At 38.9% G+C, this 21,962-nt stretch overlaps 1 protein-coding gene across 6 annotated transcripts in view; it reads right to left on the reverse strand.

Moving 5' to 3' along the window:
• Pde1c (phosphodiesterase 1C) overlaps window positions 1-21,962 on the reverse strand; it is a 503,259-nt gene that overhangs the window by 13,944 nt on the left and 467,353 nt on the right. For 5 of the 6 annotated variants that reach the window (XM_071613983.1, XM_027939700.3, XM_071613981.1 and 2 more), the window contains one exon: window positions 6,785-6,853. In XM_071613983.1, the coding sequence (XP_071470084.1) occupies window positions 6,785-6,853 (69 nt within the window). Of the gene's footprint in view, window positions 1-6,784; window positions 6,854-18,627; window positions 21,017-21,962 lie in introns of those variants that run through there. The other variant, XM_071613987.1, reaches the window with a different exon arrangement.

Below are 21,962 nucleotides of genomic sequence, written 5' to 3' on the forward strand. Positions count from 1 at the left end.
GAGCCAACATTCCCCCAGCTCTCCATCACTGATGGCCCACCCATGGAGCTTGGTGGGTTCACAAATCCCATGGGGCAATAGATGAATTTGGCTCTAGAAAAAAAATGGCTGCAGGTGCTATTACTTTCCCATACAATAGTCACTTTGCTACAGATGTACAAGGAATCAAGGCTGTGTCCCCACAAGAAGTTTTCCAGGGCTAGATGTTCCAGATGACCCCTTAGATAATTTCAGAAACCATACAAGCAGGTGTTTAAGGAAGGGATTGCTGGTGGCTTCTGGATTGCCATGCTGCTTACAGAACTTTCTTCATACTCAAATGCTCATATCCCAACACCCATCCCACCCAAGAGGTTAGAGAGGAAGACATTACATTTCTTAGAAACACGTTAAATCATCAACTTGAAAGAAACCAAACAAAATTGGTTTGCACAACAGACAGAGATTTTTCACATAAAATTTCTTTAATATAAACTATTTTAAGCATACAAAAAGCAGAAATGCTCACATAATAAATACCTGTATTCTCAATACAGTTTAGACAGATATAAATGCTTTCCATAATTGCTCAAAAATGTTTTTAAAGAGATTAGATAATGCCGGTGGAATTGAGTTACCTAGTATTCCTCCTCTCTATTTTAATCTCTGCAATCACCCCCACAAAACCCATCATTGGAAATTTGGTATTTATTATTCTTGTGCATATATGTATGAGATTAATACATTTGCATCCATAAAATATCTACTATTTCTGCATGTTTTAAATAATATACTTTGTATTAGATGTAATATATATTGTTGCAACTTGCTTTACTTGCTTAACATTATGTTAATAATGTAACATTAAAAAATCAAAACAACCATAAATAGAGGGATGATTAAGTATCTTGTGGTATATTTGCATACTAGAATGCTATACAGACACATTGCAAAGAGCTAGCTTTATATTTTGCATGTCTTTTGTAATACATTAACAAACCTCAGTGAGTTTTCAAAATAGGTGTGTCTCCTAAAAGCAGAAGGGAGCTGGATTTTTTGAATCAGTTAAGCTCTGTATTTTAAAAGCAAATTTAAACCACTTGCAATTATTGTTATTTATTGATACTATTGGACTTATATTGATCATCTAATATTGTTTTGTGTTTTTCATTCTTTATTCTCTGCTATTTTGTTTTTCTTTCTTTTTCTAAGTTGATGTATTTTCTATATTCTCTGTTTGTTGTTCATTTGTTGATTGAGATATCTGTTCTAGTCAGCATGGGAGGCTATAATAAAGTATAATGAAAATTTATTTCTTACAGTTCTGAGGCTGGAAGTCTATGGTTGGGATGTCAGCATGGTTGGGTTCTGGTGAGGGCCCCCTTCCCTCAGGTTATGGACTGTCAACTTCTTCTTGCATTCTCTTTCAGTGGAAAGAGCTAGCCAGCTCTCTGGGGGTCCCTTTTATAAGGGCACTAATCCATGAGCATCCACCCTCATGACCAACTCACCTCCAAATATGATTATACTGGGGTTAGATTTCAACATATGAATTGAGGGCTCATTAAGTTCAGAAAAAAATGTAAGTCATATTTTAATTATTTCACAAATGATCCTTTGTGGTAAAAGTTACAAAATTACCAAGTTGTGCCCAAAGACAAAATAGATCTTAGTATTCCTTAACTCCATATTAAAATATCTCTTCTTCCATACATAGCCTCTGTTTCATATTTTAATCAAAATTGGACATTATTTCTATAGCCACTGGTTACTCAAACTTATCAACTAATTTTTTAATTTACTTGTGTGGTCACCATTAATTCTTGTATCTCACTCCTTTGTTTTAGGGATATCTTCTTGAATTATATCTCCTAACACTTTTTAAAGCAAAGGCTCATAAGTGGTAAATTATATCCTTGTATACCTGAAAATATTTTTACTTTGACTTCACTCATGAATAATAAGCTAGCTATTTTAGCTATTACATATTACTTTATTTTCCCTTTGCACATGGAAGATATATTTTCATTGCCTTCTGGCATCTACTGCTGCCAATGCAAATGTTGCTGTCAGTTGATTTCTTTCAGCTTCCCTAAACCTAACCAGCCTCTTTCAGCATTTAAGACCCCTCCTCACCTGGCATAATTTTTGGGCAATCCCCCCCACCAAATGTCTTTATGTATGCATTTGTTTTTAGTTAGGTAAGGCAATTGGGGTACATGTTCCATCTTTGAATCTGAATATTTCTTCAATTCTGGAACACCCTATCTTGTTTGATGAAATGTGGTTTCTCCACTACTTTCTCAATGTCCTACTAGAGTTCCTGACAGATGCATGGCAGTTTATCTTCATACTCCTTCATTTTTTATTGAGTTACAATTCATATACCATAAAATTCATTTTCTGAGGTATACTATTTAGTATCTTTTGGGATATTAATAACATTGTGTGAACATCACCACCACCTAATTCCAGAGCATTTTAATTACCTCTAAAAGAAATGTTCCACTCTTGAGAAGTCTGACGTCATTCTGACCTCACCTCAGCCCCTGACAATCACTAATTTGCTCTCTGTTTCTATGAATTAGCCATTCTGGATATTTTCTAGAAAAGAAATCATTTGACACATGTCTCTGACTTTTTCTGCTGAACAAAATGTTTTCAAGGTTCGTCCATGATGTAGAATGTATCAGTGTACTTCATCCATTTAAAGAGATATGACATTTTACTTATATGTTCATCATTTGATGAAGATTTATGTTGCTTTTATGTTTGGGATACTATGAGTAATAATGCTGCTGTGGACAGTTGTAAACCAAGTTTTACGTGAATATATTTTCATTTCTGTTGGGCATATACCTGGGAGTGAACTTGCTGGGTCACATGATCACCCTATGTTTAACTTTTTACTGTCAAACTTTGACAAAGTGCTTATGCCATTTTACATCCCTACCAGCAACGTGTAAGGCTCCCAATTTCTCTACATATTCACCAACACTTCTTATTGTCCATTTTTTTATTCTAGCCATCCTAGTGCATTTGAAGTCAGCTCTCACTTGTAGTTTTGATTTGCATTTCCCTGATTTACATGATGTCAAGTATCTTGCTATATGCTTATCGTCTGTGTGTAGATCTTCACTGGAGACCTGTCCATTCTAGTCCTTCCCTCATTTTTTAGTTGGGTTGCTTGGTTTTTGCTGCTGTTGAAGTTCTTTACATTTCGGGATGTTAACCCTTCATCAGGCGTCTGATCTGCTAATACTTTCTCCCATTCCATGAGTTGCCTTTCATTCTGCTGGTAATGTCCTTTGATGCGCACAAGTTTTTAACCTTGATAAAGTCCAACTTCAGTGCTTCTATGGTGACCTGTGGAATTTTAGTGCTTTGTGCTTCCCCACTGCCTTCCCTCCCCCTCCCCAAGTTCCTTCTCCTGTCTAGAGTTGTGTAATTGTTTCTATGGGTCCCTTAAACTTCCACATCAGAGCCAGGACTTATAATGATAATTTGTGTCTAGAGTCTCCAGAATCATTGGGGATATTGCAGATCCAATTCCGAAGCTAGTGTGGTCTGGTAGAAAAGCTGGATCAATGTTTTTCCAACTCTCTAGGCCACCAGCTTCCTGTTGGTTCTATTTGGCTGCAGCACCAGGCTGCAGGTCAGCAGTAGTGGTTTTAGCTCCCAGCCCAAGTCCTGTGTTCAGATCTCTCCTGACAGTTTAGCTCTTTCTGCTACATCCTGACTCTCCCCACTCAGGATACAGAGCACAGCTGTCCATGGCTCGACTGTTGGTCACAGTTTGTGTGAAAGGATTCCCTTTTATTTCTGGTCCCTAGAGCAGGTTGTCTAATATTGGTCTTTAATTTTTTTTTAAATTGATTTTTCTATTTTGCCCATCCTTGTATGTGTTTGGAGCAAAGGAATGTGTGTTAAAGAATGAACTTCCTAGGCCACTTGGCTGGAATTCACAACAGACGTTTTCACCCCTTCATGCAACAATGATTGATGAATTGATCAGCCTGCAGCTAACGGAGTTGATTACAATGGATCTGGCCACTTAGATGATATTGAAGAAAACAACATCCAAATCTTGAAATCCCGAGCTAGGTCTATTCAACTGATCGTATGATCAAAGGTGTTTAAAAGCTGTTTGTTGGTGGTGGTTAAGAATTGTGCCTTGTACAGCTGTGATGGCAATGAAACTCCTCTTAAGCGGGGGCATGAGCAGGCACTGGCTAGGCCAGGGGAGGAGGCCTCAGTGCATTTGAGTGACAGGCAAGCAATGAGTGAAGCTCCTTAGGGAGGACGGAGGGGAGCTGGCTACTGTAATGGGCGAGGTGGAGAGGATCAGTGGACTGTGTGGTCAACTGTCATCATTGCTTTGGGAGCCACCCTTCCACTTATCTAGGCTTTCGAGATGGTCAGAACTCAAAAACCTGAGACACAAGTCTGGGATCAACTCAGACTACCATAGTCAGACTAAGAACAAGGTGGTGTGCCTCTGATCAGAGGCCATGCAAGCCCAACAAGCCAGCCGTGGGTGCCCAGCAGAGCAGGTGGGACCCTGTCAGCTTGGCACCTCCTTGTGTAAGACCAGGTAGACCTCCACAGTTCCACCTGAATCAGGAATAAAATGAGTCTATGAGGAGCAGATGTCATCCCTTGACTCTGGAATTGCTTGGTGTAGAGCTGTTTTCTTCCTAATGCTTTAAAGTCCTAAAAGCATGATGGCCACAGCAAGGACACCATGACAGGGGCTTCCAGACCCTGTGAGGCCAGGTCCACTCAGTACTAAAAAACAAGCGAGTATAGTTGAAAGAAATCCAAACGTCAAAATGAGTTTGGATGGTTCCTCTCAACAGCATCATAAATCAAACACCCACTCATGTACCCAACCTTGTAAACACGGGATGATACCCGGAGTCAGAAAAGAATAAGATGGTCTCCACTGTGGAAAAAAGCAACCTATCAACAGGTAGAGGCACATATCAGCAAATCCCCATAATGCAATCACCACCTAGATGATCTGGAGAGGACTACAATGAGAAATGAACCAAGAGAAGCCAAGGGAAATTAGTTTCAGGCAGTGACAGAGGCAGGAAATTCAAGGGCTACTCAGCAGACACCCAGTGAATCCAGATGTTGAACCAGGGTAAAGAAACTGCAGAAAATGAAGTTGAAAAAGCAAGTAGACGTAGATTATATTTCATTTGCCTAATAATGCCACTAATTATGAAGTGAACTATTACTTCATGCACAAGCAAGAAAAAATAGCTGCTAGTTAAATTATCACAGCCCACAGATTTCAAAGTACCCCAACTTCAGAAGGGTTAAAATACAAGGCAATGTGCCTTTCAGAATAGATGCAATATGTTAGTTCCCAAAAGAAGAAATCCAAGACATGAATTAACATCACAAGAAAGACAGTTTTTTTTTGTAAAAACTAATAAAGGCAAGCCAAATATGAAGAACATGTCATGTTTTCTTACCAAGGTGGTAAAGTATTAAAAATAATGCTCAGCATTAGCAATAGTGGACAATAGTGGAATGGGAAAATTCACACTAAAAGTGTAAATTAACATTACCTTTCTGAAAATCATTTTGTAATAAATGTCAGGAAACTAAATATGTATATATCCTTAAGTTAATAATCTGTCTCTAGGAATCTATCCCAATGAATTCTTATGGGCTCTTGCATAAGAAGATGACATTACTTATAGCAATAAAAATGTAAGCTACATGAATGGCAAATTATCAATGAAAATATAAGTAAATCATAGTGTAATCACAAAAATATGAACCAATCATATGATATGTCAAGAGCTTTGTAATGTTTTGAACAACTAATAATAATTAAAAAAATTACTAACATGAAGAAACATTTAATGTAAGGGTAAATTTCAAAGGGGAGAAACAAAATTACACTTAAAGTATCATTTGAATTTAAGCATCAAAGTATTTAATAAAGACAGAAGGAGAGGTCATTTAGTTTAAGTCTGAGGGAATACCATTATTCTTCAAATTTTTCCTTCCCCAATTTTTTATTATTTAAAAAGTATTTTTAAATGGCCATGTTTACCTTTTATAATCTCTCCTTCTCCCCAAACAGATATGTGTTTTCCAAGTTCCACTACAATTAAATTGTAGTAGAAAATGTAAGACTATGTCTGGACACAGAGTGACCAATTGGCACCCCTTATATTAACTGTCATCTACAAATGATCATTATCAATGTTTAAAAATTATCTAGTCTGGGTTAGATGGGATCCAGGTCATGAATATTTTCATATTCCTCAAAAGTAGAAATGAGCTACATCATTAGCTATGATACTGGGTCAGTACTATGCTACATTTACAAGCATTATTTCCCAATCCTCATCAGACAGAGGAGACCCATGGGAAAAACAAAGTTCCAGGAAGATACAGTGTAGATGAGGTGGCAAAGTTTGAACAAGGCAAAACTGAATTATAAATTCATGTCTTTCTCTCCAGATTCACACTTCTTTCCCTGCACCACCTGCCTCTCAGGCTACAGATTTCTGTCGCCTGTCTAGATGAATGTCCATAAAGAATAAAACTCTATTCTTTCCGTTGGTGAGTAGAAGAGATTGTGAACTAATTATGGAACCCTTTCTGTTGGAACCTCACCCATATGGATGCCAGGCACATAGCTCTCTGATAGTGAAGCAGACTAGATAAACAAGGGGCCAGATTTTCAATTTATTAACCACTACACTCAACTCTTGATAAAGCAGTTTTCTAGGTTGTGTGTGGTCACTAAGATCATAGCACAATACCATTTACCCACCTGGCAAGGTAAGGCGACTTGTGGAGCTAGTGCTGGGGGCTGGTGAGCCATGAGAACGCTTCTTTGTGCCTGTAAAGAGGAAAAAGAGGATAAGGAAAAGTAGGATGGTGGATACACCTGAAATACGTTCGATAAATCCAAAAGTTTGGGTCTAATAGAAGGTTGGGTGAGACAACAGGGCAATGCACAGTCTATGGTCCCAAAGAGCCACGAGTCCAGCTTTGATCTTTGTGTGAGTGATTGTGCTCCGTCCCCTGGTTGGCAGGTTGGCATGTGCAGACCAATGCACCTGAACAGGGTGCACTTTGGCCGCACTGGGAAAGCTTCTAAACATGCAATTCCTTAGGGCGTTGCCCCAAAACCTTCTGTTTACATGGTACTGGGGTGGAACCCAGCTTTAGTATTTTTCTTTTGATACCAGGGATTAAACCCAGCAGTGCTTAACCACTGAGCCATATCCCCAGCCATTTTTAGCATTTTATTTTGTGACAGAGTCTCACTGAGTTGCTTAGGATCTTGCTAAATTGCTGAAGCTGGCTTCGAATGCCATCCTGTTGCCTCAGCCTCCCGAGCCTCTGGGATTACAGGCATGTGCCAATGCACCCGGCTAGCATTGGTATTTTTAAATCCCCTCAGATGATCCTAATATGCATCCATGGTACAGAACTACTAGCTGGGAAAGGAAAGTTCTGGATTTAGAATTGAGGAATTGGGGTTTGGTTCCTGCTTTGTCTCTGTAGCCTCTCCTTGCCATTGGATCTCAAGCCATTATAACTGGATCTCTCTGAGGCTCAGGTCTCCATCCAAAATAAAAGTGAAATTACAATAATTACATCCAAATGTGCTGGTGAAGATCAAAGGAACCAAGGTATGTTAGAGCACTCAGGAACTGTGGGGGACTACACAAATGCCAGGGAGTAGATTCTCTGAGCACCCCAGTATTTTATCAGGAACAGGATTATCTGTGTTCTATAAACAGTTTAATGGGTTCCTGAGGGATTGAAAAGGCAGTCTCCAGAGTAGAATCAATAAGGACAAATCAGCAAAGGGACAGAGGAAGGGCTGATTGTTTTACAAAAGAACATTTACATTTTACACATGTGTGTGTACATAGATATGTGTACTGGTTATTGTATACACACATACACATACATATTCATATGTAAATATATAGGTACACATCGACTCATACATGCAAATGTATCTTATATACATTTATAAATATCATTCATTCAATCATTCATTCTTTCATTCTTTGATTTTGCCATTCAGAATGAGGAGGAAGAGGCCTGGAAGCCAGAATCCAGCAACCCAGCAGATGCCAGAAGTCTGAGCTAGTAGGAATGCAGAGAGAATCCTTGAGCAGAGAGTAGAGAGTCAATGTTATTCCTGTTATGAGTCCTTCAGATTTTAAATAAAGTTTGCTCCATACATGGAGGCCTGGTGTGAGTGGTAATTGGGTTGATGGAGAAAACTGTCAACAGAGTCACCAGAAAAGGTAACAAGATGACCCACAGGCTAATGGGCATCAAAGGAAGCAGGAATTTGGGGCTGGAGGTGAGTGGGTGAGCAGTGAGCTTTCCCTGTACCTGAATTCCTGGTGAGAAGTGGGGGAATGCACTTTGAATGGTGTTTGAAGCTGTTTCATTTTAAATCTTAAAGAACAAGGGAACAACATCAATGTTCTGTGTTATTATTAATTATTACTTTTATTATTGGCAGGAATAGCAGTAGTGTGAAGGATTAATAAAAAATAGAAAATACAAAATTAATCCAATCACCTCAGACTTATAAAAAAAATTTGATTTGCATGAGGTTAAAAAAAAAAAAAAACTGTATCCCGCAGGATTTCAGTTGTACATTTCCCAGGTTTCATGGCTGCCCTGAAAGTCAGAGTCATAGGGGAACTTCAAGGGTCTAAACTGGCTGTACCTGTGCTTCAGAGTCCCTGAAGGCAATTTTTTTTTTTGTCCCACTTTTGACATAAAATAAACTTTATTTTTAAAAGTCTTAAAAAAAAGAAAAGGTAAATAGTAACTAGTGACTCCATTCAAAGATACATTCTTGACAGTTGTATGAATTACATATCACACAGAAGGTGAACCCTGGACATCATAAGAGACAGACAATAAGAACTAGGCAGTGGAGAGAAAGAGAGATGAGAAGAAATGTGAGAATACTAATCTTTCATGGCAGTAATTCCAACTCCAAGTAGAGGTTTTAAAAAAATGATAGTGTCTTCAATTTCTTAATGTTTTGTATGATATCTTCAGTGGGATCTTTTTTTTTTTTTTTTTTTTTTTATTGTTGGCTGTTCAAAACATTACATAGTTCTTGATATATCATATTTCACAATTTGATTCAAGTGGGTTATGAGCTCCCATTTTTACCCCATATACAGATTGCAGAATCACATCAGTTACACATCCATTGATTTACATATTGCCTGAAGGCAATTTTTATAACTATGGCTTTCAGAGTTTTCTCCTGGACTCTGAGGAAGAATCTGTAGGAATGGATTCAGTGCTCTGCCTTTTTGGCAAGTTCCCCAGGGTGAATCTAGTGACCATTAGTCTCATAAGGTGTCTTGGTCACTATGAAATTTAAAAAAAAAAAATGTACCTAGGATGACACTGTGGTCCAGGCTAGGCCCACCTCACTTGTGCAGGCCAAAGGGTGTGGTTCACATTGTATCCCACATAAAGCATGGAGGACCACTAGCCAGCCCTGACCAGGGGTGCTACCAGGATGCAAATCCAACCTCCAAACTTCCTTTTCCATCAGAAATGCCTGTGTCCTGATTGATCCACCTCCACTATGGGGACAATAACTATGGCTTTCAGAGTTTTCTCCTGGACTCTGAAGAAGGATACAATATGTTTATCCTTCCTTTTTGTTTGTCTCACAATATTTGGGACATGTTTTCTCAATAGGGACACTATGACATTTGAGCTGCATGATTCTTTGTGATGGGAGTGTCCTGGGCATTGCAGGAGGTTTTAGAACTACTCCTGGCCTCTACCCACTAGATGTCAGTACCACCTCCCAAGTCACAACAATCAAAAGTATCCTCCGGGCAATGACAAATTTCTTTTGGAGGCAAAATTGCCCTCAGTTGAGAATGCCTCTTCTAGGATGGAGACAGGATTTAGGACTTTTTTATTCAGAGCCATTATTCCCAATGCGGTTGCTTGGTCCTTAGTAATAGTCACTGCCAGCTATTAAGAGGTTTCTATGTCCCTGGTACACTATTAACTAGGAACAAGGAAGTGCATATTCTTTCTGATAATAACATTCTGACAATAAGAATATTCACATTTTATAGTATTTGGAGACAAAGGAAGTTTAAGCAATTTGTGCAAAGTTACTGGGTATTGATGGTGGGTAAAATTTAGCCAAGACCCTTCAAAGTTCAAACATACAGAAATTTTTTTCCCATGACTCTTATTTCCTCTTGGTCTTCCAATACAGCCTCTCCACTTTGTGTAAGGATCAAAAAAACCTGGAACCATTAACAAAAGGAGAAAACAAAACCGGGTTCTCTGACCAGACCAAACCATAGGGAGCCAGCACTTCTGGAGAAGATGCCCCAGGGATATGGATATTTCACACTTGCCACAGTGTGGCTCTGAGGTGGCTCTCAGGTGGCTGTGAGGCTCAGGCATCCTAGGTTTACCCATACACCAGAACTTTCCTTCCTGGTGGAAACTATGGCTTTTGGTGGAGACTCTTCTGGAGAGGTCCAATTTAATCCTGCCTACACGAGTACTTGAAAATTGCAAAGCACTTGGAGGCGCTGCTTTCAGTATGGAAATATCTACTGTGACCAGGTTACTTCATAGGAATTTTGGGTGCAATTAAAAAAATAATTATGACCTACTGTGATCTTCCAAAGCCTGCAGTTTAATGGCTTGCCCTAGAGGCAGGTTTTCATTCCTTTGGTGCCTTCTTAGCAGACACCGAGTCAGACAAGGGAACTCTTCAGGCCTCGGGGCAGTGCAAAAGCAGATAGGTGCGCCACATCTTCTATAAATGCTGTTGTTTACCCTGTTTGCTTGATGAAATGTGTGGTCTATCAGGAAGGGTTGAAACCATCCCAACCAGCGTCTCAGAATCATGAGTCATAGGCAGGCAGCAGGCAGGGATGCATAAAATAACCTTCAGACAGCACCTGGGACCACTGGGGGTGGTGAGGTTCTGAGTCAGCCTCCCACGGATGCCAGTTTACTGCCCTGCATTCGAAAAGTCATTTTCCACTCCAGAGCCAACCAATTACCTATCACTCTGCTCAAAAGTTCCACTTGTGGGAATAATACCAATTCAGACTTAAGTTTTGACTTCTAAAACCCTTTGCCTCTCCCTGGCTCCCATCCCAGGGAGAACATTAGAAACTGTCAGAAGATCCAGATACAAGTTCAGCTTCTAAACTGTGCTCGATGGTACCATGTAGGTGGACAGCTGGGGACAAAGCATCACATGGAACTGGCTTTTGGATGTACTGCAGAAGTCCAGGTGGGGATACTGATCCATGAGTGACTCGTTAACCACTCTGTCAGTGGTTTTTAATCCTGGCTACATAGAAGGATCATATGCTGTCATGTGCTGACATTTGAATGCTTTACCCAGGGATGCTCTTTGGTTTGGTTTGGTTTTTGTCTGGTGTGGGATCAGGGCCTAGGTACTTTGTAAAGTGAATCCCCAGCAAAGATGTTTCTTTCAGCTGTCAGGAGTTCTGTCATCTGAAGAGCTAGGGTGCTTTATCCTCCTACAGAATATGAATTTTGTAAGGAATTTCTTTCTTTTTTTTTTTAAGGTTTCCTGGAAGCTCAGATGCAGTTTAGGACTTCATGCTGGGAACTGGGAAGCCTTTTATTTAACATGCATGTTCCCAAAGGAACATTTGCCCTGGTTCACTAACTCACTATGCCTCAGTTTTATTCTGATTCTTTTTTTCAGCACCAGGGATTAAACCCAGGGGTGCTTAACCACTGAGCCACATATCTAGCCCTTTTTTAAAAAATATACTATATTTAAAGACAGGGTCTCACTGAGTTGCTTATGGCCTTGCTAAATTGCTTAGGCTGGCTTTGAACTCAGGATCCTCCTGCCTTGGCCTCCCCTAAGCTGCTGGGATTACAGGCACATGGCACTATACCCGACTTTTATTCTGATTTCTTAATTCAAAGAAAAACAATTTTATAATCAATTTATGTGATTTTAGAATTCTCAAATATTTTACAAATGAGGTGGATAATATAAAAACAAACAATTATGTGGATACTGACATAATATTTCATTTTCCTCATTTTTTTTATTTCTAAAAACTTCAATTTGAGAACATAATGGTGAGGCTCAAGTAAGAAAATACTTGTGTAAACCATGAAGTGTAACATACTGTTTGTTATTGTTCAGTTTATATTCAAAGAAAGTGGTGTGTGTGTGTGTGTGTGTGTGTGTGTGTGTGTATGTGTAGTAGGTAATACATCATCTTTGGTAAATAAACATTTCAAGGTCAAGAATTACATTGTCCTTGACCTAGAGTGAATGTTTAAGGAGTAAACAACCCAATCAGTCAGCTTGGGGCAGAATGTCATCACCACAGCTTATGTGACTGGAGGTACCTTCTGACAAATGAATGGCTTTCAGTATTTCAAATTAATGTCCTTGGTTGGTTCAGCTAAAAGGCAATGAATTCAATTCGTCAGGAGTCTGGAGAGAGGACGGTGATGGAAGTGACAACCAAGGCTGCCCGCCTTGGGGTGAACACACACATCTAAGATTCAGGATGTCCTGAAGTTAGTGCTAAACCCCAGTGATTTGCAGCTTAACCTCAAACAACTCACTTTCCTCTGCAAAATAGGGTTAGCATGGCCAAACCCATGCCTTCTGGGCAAAGGGTGATTTAAGAGCCCTTCTAGACCAAGCATCATCTGTATGAGCGGTGTGAGCAATATTATGATAGAATTGGGCCCCACAGGGCAGAGGTGGATGCTGAAAGACTAGGGAGGGAAAGAGTTTGTCAACATACTAGACATTTTCAACCACTTTCTTTTAGCGTATTACAAACGCCTGCCTTTATGACACCCACAAACCTCTGACCACAATTGTACCTGTGTCTGCCAACATCTTTATGTTCCGTTTAGGCTGTAGCAAAGGGCAACAAGCCAACATCTCAGAACACATCATCATTTTTGCCCTTTTACATCATTACAGAAAGAGCATCAAAAGAAGTCCAAGTTCTGCTTTGGGCTATGGAATCACTGAGAGTTTGGAGGGCTTCAAACCACTCACACCTGTGAGTTGTCTTCCAATGGTATATAAACCAGAGGTGCATCTTCACAGTTTTTTGTTTGTTTTTTTTTTTTTTCTGCCACAACACTATCCATACTATTCTGGCTTTGGTGTGACCTGACTATGTTCATCACAAAGAACAATGATCAAAAACACAAAAGCTTCAACAATATATGCTTTTTTAATATTTGAATATGCTTTGAAATTGTTCAGAATCTTTGACACACTGATCGCACATCTAGAAATTTGTCCAGTGGAGATATTTGGAAATGTGACAAAGATTTATATAAAAAGGGATTCATTGCTTTTATTTAAAACTGCAAAAATAAAAAATGAAAGCATTGAACTTAATTGTCCAACAGTGGAGTGGTCGTTAAGTAAATTGCTAGAGCCACAAAATGAAATATTGCATTATGTTGCTATTGAAATTACATTAATGAGGAATTAAAAAAGAAATCAGAAAAATTCTTATAAACCAATGTTATGTGAATGAATCATAATGCAAAATTAAGTATACTGTGTGGCTTTAACTGTGCAAAAATGTATAGTAAAATACCATAAGGGCATAGAGTATTGACTGATTGTCAGGGTATTGCAGGTGATTTTAAGTTCTTGGTCTGATAACAGCAATGTTGTTACAAGTACAACCAATCCTACAGGGCATAGGTGGATTTCAAAGAATATATTTTCCAAAATGGATAATAATCCAGGGGAGTCACGCACATGAATAATACTTGGTGGCAGCCCACCAAGGGGTGGTATTTGTGTAATGCACCTCATCATCACTAGGGGGTCCCCTTCAAGGAGCCTGTTTGAAGAAAGCAGGCTGGGTGCTTGACAGTATGTAAACCACTTGTATCAACTAATGACTATTTGCTAGACAGACTCCTAAAGAGCAGGAGAATATTTACTTACAAATATAAGCTTTTCACAAGAGAAAAGGGAGAAAAAATGGAATTCAAAAGCTAGTATCACATGGCTGTAAAACCATATATCATTGTACCCTAATGAAAAATAATATGCAAATCAGCCTAATCCCATGAGTGCTGAGGTTTCTTATGCCTTGGAAGACCTTCTGATAACCCATCCACCTCATCCCCAATAAAAAAGGATTATATGAAGCATGATACAGTTGTATGCTGTGAATATCCACCAGTGTGTAGGCAAAGGTCCTTTGGACCTAGAAATTATGTGGTGCATGCAGAAATATAAAAGTGACAAAGGACGGAGTGAGATTGGGCAGCTACATATCTGGGGAACAGAACATAGACAACAATAGAAAAACATTGAAAGGAAAAAAATACAGCCTTTTAATTTTTCAAATTCCAATTAAGAGGTTAACTCATTGTTTTTATTTGGTTATCAGAAGAACATACAAGTCGTTATTCATTACTAGATGCTGGGGGAAAATTATACATTGAAGGACTATCAGGCTCATTGGTGCAATAAAGATTTACAATAAACACATCTTTAATTTTTTGAGAGCAGTTTAGCATTCTCCGCTTTACATGAATCTTTATGATTTACTTTTGCATTTGGAGATATAATGCTATGGCATTGGAACAGATTGTTTTAGTAGAAAGCAGCATCACAGAGAACAGAACACTCTTTGTTAGAACACGTGGTCATTCTCTTTCTCTCTGATGTACTGCAAACTGTATTTTGTTTGCCAGAAGCACGATTCACATCATGCAAGTACATAGCATCACTACTGCAAAATACAGATAAGTCCATTTCCATCTTCCCTTTTGGAAGAGCATTTATAGACCCATACAGAAATCTCTTCCTTATTCCTGTGATCTGGGTGGGAGTTTGGAATTCTGTGTGTTCTGATTGTTTCCTTCTTTTAAGTTTTGCTAAAGCATCTTGATATCGATTCAGGCATTTCCCACAAATCCAGTGGCAGGGATTTGAACAGTAGCAAAATCTAAGGCTGAGGGGATGAGCCAAGTTTTCAATTCACATGTGAACAGAGCCCTTACTAGCAGGCAGTCTACAGACTCATGGTGAGGGCACAACATCCTACAGAGAAGAGCTTGTGACTGTACAAACTGTATTCCCACCAGGAGAAAAGAAGAGCCATATTACAAGGGACTTCAAGTGACATTGCTTTGAGTACTGGATCTCCCATCAGGACTTCTTTTTTCTTGATTCCTTTCACCCATCTATTCCCTCCCCCCACCTACCCAGCTGTACCTTTGACATGTAACACTTCTTTGTGTACATTACACAGGAACTTGGTGCTTTTTGTTTTTTCCTCCATTATTTTGTGTTCTGTGTGCTAAAATGATCCTGCAAACAGAATGGCCTACCTGGACAGAGGTGAATGAAAGAATTTCTGAAAGGTAGAAAAAAACGGAAGAAGAGAAGAAGGAAGAGATAAAGAACGAGTATGAAAGAGGGAGAAGAGATTTAAATTAGATGGGATTGACGGGTCTGGCTGTTCAGTGGGCACGAGAGCTGATAAAAACCTAGCCGAGCTCTACCAACGAAAATAGCAAATATATTTTCAAGAAATTTACAGCATATAAAATTGTATAAAAATATCATCAAAGCAAGAAAAAAGGAAAAGTGTACTCTATAGTTCTACTCTAGAATCAGTTACTGAACAATACCTATGGCTGTAGATTTGTACTATAAATCTATGCATGTTGGTGTGTGACTTCTATATTTCTGTATCATTGCACACATATCCACTCAGAGACAAGGATAATTGTGCACAAACCCCTACCCCAAGATAGATCAACACTGAAGAGCAATGACTATACAACAGTGTGCCTCCAGAACAATCTATTTAAAAACCATTCCAAAGCTACTGGGTAGTGGGAATTATTTCAGTTGAATTACCTTACTCATAAACTGACTGATAGATGCTTCTTCTGGTGCAGAAGTCAGAGCCCATGAAGAATACATGGCTGAGGTCCAAGTGCCATGACTGAAGCTGACCAAAGTAGAGGATGAGCCTTCAGATGGCACTGACCATGGCTAGCTACAGCCAGCATTTACCCCGGGAGGTGACGCGGCCTCCCTAGAGAAAACTGAGTTCTGGGTGAGCTGAAGGAGCCCACACAACATTTCCTGGCTCTGCAATGGCAACCTAGGCTGGGTTGAAGTTCTTTCAGTGAAGCTTGCCATTGTCCGTGTTAATCCACTTCTGCCTGGAAACAGAAGCCAGAATGAATGTGAACTCATCTTAGATATGCCTGCCAGTGTTTTAAAGAAAAATGGGTAGGATGAGATGTTAAGAAAATAATCATGAATGAATAATATTTAAATATGACCTCTATGAACCATTCAGTCCGGGTCTCTCACCACACCTCATCTTTGTTTAATGTAAAAAGGATTTCTCTCAATAAAGAAATTCTTCCTTATCATGGATTCTCCTGGAGAAGCACCTGTCTTTTTCAAATACCTAAAGAGGATCTCCAGAGGCCAACTTCCTATTTTTTCTCAACTTCATGGACCCATATTCACTAATAACATAAACCCTAATGTCAGCGGTGCTGGTTTATTCCAATTCTAGTGTCATTTCTATGCCCATCAGTGTCTTTGATGACAGGAAACCTTAAAAACTGAAATTTGGCATTGAGGTAATGTGTCTCTTGGTTCTCAGAGGGATATTTCAGAAGAATACCATTGGTGTTCATAACAATTTTTTCATTAAGTTCATTTTCTCAGTGATAATGAGGCTTTTAATCATGGATCACTGTTGATGAATTACAAGCATTATTCTCCATTTATTCATGAATAAGATCCAATATAACATCATTATTGCAACATTATGTTTTTTAATATCCAATTTTGCTGTGGTTCAGAGCTATACCCACCGTAATAATGGAGAAGCAGAACTGCTGTGCAATGATTTCTCATGGTGCACATATAGATTTTCCTATTTTCTCCAAGACAGTGTACTTTGGATATAAAAAGTTTACTTTGATTCGAAATAAATCCACTGACATTTCATTCATGGAGAGTGGTGTCATCACTTCTTTTGGTAGAGCATTCTCAGACAAATTATGTTGAGTTATGATTTTTTTAATTTCTCTTACATTAAAAGGGCATGGCAAAATTTTTATTTATTTTTCTTAAACTTGGCTCTCTTAAACAGTTTCCCCCACATAACCTGCCATTTCCCATATCTTATAATAAGCTATTTGTATGACCAGGGTGTGTCTGCACATATTTGAAATACAAGTCTCATGAACATAAGTGAAGTGCTTGGCACATGGGAGTTGCTGAATACATTACCAGGCAAATTTGAATTTTGTTTATATGCACAGGTGATGATGGGATCCATTCAATAATTCCTCCTGTGTTTTCTGAAGGCTGGCTGAGTGCCAGGCACTGTGATGGGCCAGTACAACTCTTGTAATACACAAGGGCATCTCAGCATCAGGAGAACAAAGCTTCCAACAGGGGAAAAATGTTGCCTGAATCCCCCACATCCTCTTTATTTGGGAGATAATTCAACATACATAGGCTTTTGATCTCAGAATCTATCCTGTTATTTAAAAAAAAGAAAAAAAAGATTTTTGTGCTCTACTTTTTTTCTTTTGTTTACTCCAAGCTTCACTGGGAATATTACAAAGTAACTTCTATTATCTAAGTCTCTGTTTAGCCATTAAGAAAGACTAAAAGAAAATATGTCTCATATACTATCTATTCATCCATCTATCTAAAGAAAAGTGATCCATGAGAGAAATAATAGTCAAAGGCCAGGACTCCCCAAATGTAGATTACAAAATTTGTTTTTCTTTTTTTTTTTTTTTATCTTCTCTCCCTCTCAGAGCCCATGATAATGTTGCTTCTTATTTTTCACTTTTACACAAATACATGGTACCAGGTGGATGTCATAATGTCTTAAATTCTGCAAATGAAATGGATATGTGCACTGATTTTTTTCTTTGACTTTCATATGTTCAGTATCATTTTATCATTTAAGTATGTCACCTCCATAATGGGATCCTGTTGTATGTCTTCAGTAGTTCTTATAAAGCTCCAAGAATGAAATGGACCGTGGAAGAAAGTCCATTTGAATTGATGGGTTTGAAGCAAGTCTTTTGCTTGCTGCCATAAGCTATTAGGGGTCAGAGTCAAGGAAAGGTAGGCAAGAATAAAACATGGCACATCGACCTCTGTAAGGATGAGTCATCATGCCACCCAACCACGGGACAGCAGAACAACCTGGAAAGGGAGCTATTTAGTGACATGGGCACACAAACTCAAGGGCTGATTCCAGGTTCTACCCAGGAATACATAGCATGTGTGGTTGACTAGTGGGAGAATGTCTCTAATGCTACGTTACACACTGGTCAATCCTCAATTCAGGTGTGTGCACCCTGCTCTGTATGTAAATCAGAGGCAGATTCCACCGTTGGCACAAGGGAACAATCTTCATCCCTTATTGCAGCTGAATTTGGAGAAAGTTGTTTCCAGAGAATTCAAAGACCCTAGAAAATGAGCTAGAGCTTTGGAAATACTATTCTTCCAGTCAATGCTGACTTGGAAAAGTTGTTCTAATGTTTTATAAGCTCCAACCCCGATTCAGAACATAATACAGATTTTTGTGCACTTTTTAAATAACTTTGCATTTTTACTCAATGTGTCTTCAAAACATTTTTTAAAAGATTTAAGTCAGAGCGAATTACACAGAGCTTTTGTTTTTCCTCACTGAGAATTCCAAAGTTCTACACTGTATAAAATTCTCCTCCCATTCTTTTTCAGTTGGTTAATGACTTAAAACAAATGAAAATATTTCCATCTTTATTGGTGCTAGAAAAAAATGGCTATATTCCTGTTCCTTTTTCAAATATTGTTTAGTGTTGCTTACTGGATTATAAAATGGAAGCTGTAGACATTCTATTTTGTCTGCACAAAAAGCTCCATGTACAAAAATACAGAATAGAAATGAGGTAAAAGGTCCAGGTTCCAAGGTCAAGAATTGACATCCCTTAGCTCATATCGAACTCCTATACAAAGTCATATCCCCCTTTAAGAACACAGTTTGCTCACTGATGTCCCACGGATTACAAGCAGCTCATCTACATATTTTGTTTGACCCGCACAGTGTAAGTTTCTGAGTTAGTTGCCAAAATGTAAAAATTTTGAAAGGATTTACATAAAATTCTAGATTTCTAGAATCTTCCTTCCTACACAGAACCCCTGTTGCTACATAGCACAAGTCAGGTGGCTGACTATACTCTGCCTCTTTTTGACAGTACCAACCTTTGCCAATTTGTCACAGTCCTCACTGATCCTTACTGTCTCCTTGATGCCAAACCCCTTGATAAATTGCCATGCATCACAATAATTGGAACATTGCATGGCTTGCTTTCCTCATTTATTTGACCTGGTAGGCCCCTAAAGTCATTTGAATTTGTGATCATATTATCTACTGTGGGCACTATTAGGAAAAATGTAAGTATTCTTATGAGGCCAAATGTAAAATGGACAGAAGAGACCTGTCACACATTAGTATGCTCCTGGGTACTCTTTATGATAAAGTTCTGTAAATCTTCCATTGAAGAATATTTCAGTGAGCAAAAAGGCCTCATAGACCACCTGTGATCTCTCTCTCTCTGAGGAAGTATGGACATTTTGCTTTCGTAAAGCAGAGGTTTCTAAACATGTGTTTTTGTGCTTTTGTGTAGAAATTAAATTTGCAATGGAGAATACACTGAAGCCCATTGCCTAGCCACTTTCTGTTCCTAATCCCTCTTCACCACAGCATACCCATGTGATTTACTCTTGGGAAGAACTCTGGATTCCACAGGCACATTGTAAGAATCATTTTTGTCCAAATCATACTATTTAGACCCATAAAATCACATGCTTTTCTTGTACTCCATGGGATCCCACTTTTATTTTGGCTTCAAGGGATGGTATGAATTATTCCTCTTCCTGGATACATTTACTATTTTTATTTTCTACTTGTGCTATGAAAATCAACTCCTATCTGTTATTTGTAAAGCCTCACTAAAAATGAAAAAAAAACTTATCTGACCTATCTCCCTGGTACTAGGATGCTTATCACTTCCCTGAAAAAAAAAAAAAAAAGATGAAGTCAAATCACAGATATCCCAAAGAAGAGGACCAACCAACCAGTGGTCAAAATTTCAGTAACCCCTTGGTTATGGATGCCACCCAATGAAAACAACAGGGTTCCCACCTGACAGTAGAGTCATCAGCTGACACATTTGAGGTTCACATTCATGAATGCACAGATAAAATAAATTAAGCATCAAATACAGATTCCCATAGGATAGTCTCCTTAAAAAAAATAAACGGAATTTTATATTATACAAACGGGGAAAAAAAGGCATAAGAACAATTTTTAAATCTAAAAGAAAACTGGAGAAAAACAAATGTTCTCAACTCAGGAAAGAACCAGAGATGGAAATCATCATTTTGGCTGTGATGAGGGCCAGCATGGCTATTTCTACCATCAGTAGCCAGTGCAAAAACAAAAAAACAAAAAAATCCCAAAAACAACATTTCACAGAACAGCATTGACAGTCATAAAACGGCAAGTACAGTGTGTGTGTGGCTTTTCCAGGCCTCTCCCAGCACATCCAGGGTGTCCGTTCTCATCAGGCCAGACAGGTGCCGTGAAAGCCACATCATTGGCAAAGGATTTTGAGGAAGTCCCTTCACGTTTTGTTTCTGCTTGTGCAAAAAAATCTCAAGTGGTTTTGTTGGCTCAGGGGGAAATCCCCTAGAGTTCTAAGGACCTCAAACCAACCTCCCAGGACTCATCCCTGGGAGGAGATGGCATGAGAGAAGGCCAAGTGTGGGGGGGCTTGTTTTTGGAAGTTGTACACCTTCCCCAGAGAGGGGTCTTTGTGGAAGAAGAAGAAGGAGAATGAAGAAGCTCAGCTAAAATGATGCAAGACACTGGCAGCCTCTCTTAGTGTATATGAGGTCTTTTCTACTCTTCGGAATCTGAAAAAAAGAAAAAGAAAAAAGAAAAGTGTCAATGCTGCCTTCCCCACCCCCTCCACCCTCCGGGTCTTAGGAGAAGAAAATCTGGGGGGAATAAAAACGGAAACAAACCAACCAAAAAAAATTAAATAAATAATAAATAAAACACGGATCAATGAAAAATTCAAGACTGATCGTGGTGGTCTCCTTTGTAATATGATTCACTGAATCCATAAGGGGAAAAATCTTAATAGAAAACTTTAAATACTGGTACATTTAAAAAATCGAATAGTGGCTTTAAACTAGATTATAAACATTTGGTTCATGCAACATGGATATTAAATCACTTTATTTTGCAATCAAGACGACAGTGGTTGCCCATCTGGTCAATTTACCTCAATGGTCAGCAGGATTGGAAGAAATCAGATTCATCTAATCCCAAGGGCCTCCATGCAAAAAAAGCAAGGTTGCTCTTTCACAGAATTCTGTGAATTCTCAGCAGCTTCCCAAAGACATTTAAAACAAGACGCGTCCCAACCAAAATCATTACAGGGATGTTAAATCACCAGCATCCTCCACTGGACCCAGAGTGAGGGGGTGGAGGAAGGGAACGAAGATGAAAACAGGACTAAGTTAATGGAAAAAGACAATGCTGGATTTTTTTTTTCTTCCTCCTGGCATTCTCTACCCCATGGAAGCTAATGGTCTTGGGCAGAATTTAAAACAACAAAAAAACACTATATTATTGGCTCCCACTGGTGGTGTGTGCTCTGCAAGCCATCTTGCCTATAGTTAAACGTGTCCTGGGCAGGGTTCTGAAGGGATTGGAGTACAGTGTTTAGACTTTAAGAAGGGTGATGTCATCACCTACAGAGATGTTCAAAGTCAATTCAGGATAAGGAAAATTTCCTACTCAACTTTAAAGGCTAAGATCCTCTCCTAAATAAGGTTTAACTGAAATTAGGCA

This window comes from Marmota flaviventris, chromosome 1, assembly GCF_047511675.1.
Source record: "Marmota flaviventris isolate mMarFla1 chromosome 1, mMarFla1.hap1, whole genome shotgun sequence".
NCBI classification, from domain to species: domain Eukaryota; kingdom Metazoa; phylum Chordata; class Mammalia; order Rodentia; family Sciuridae; genus Marmota; species Marmota flaviventris.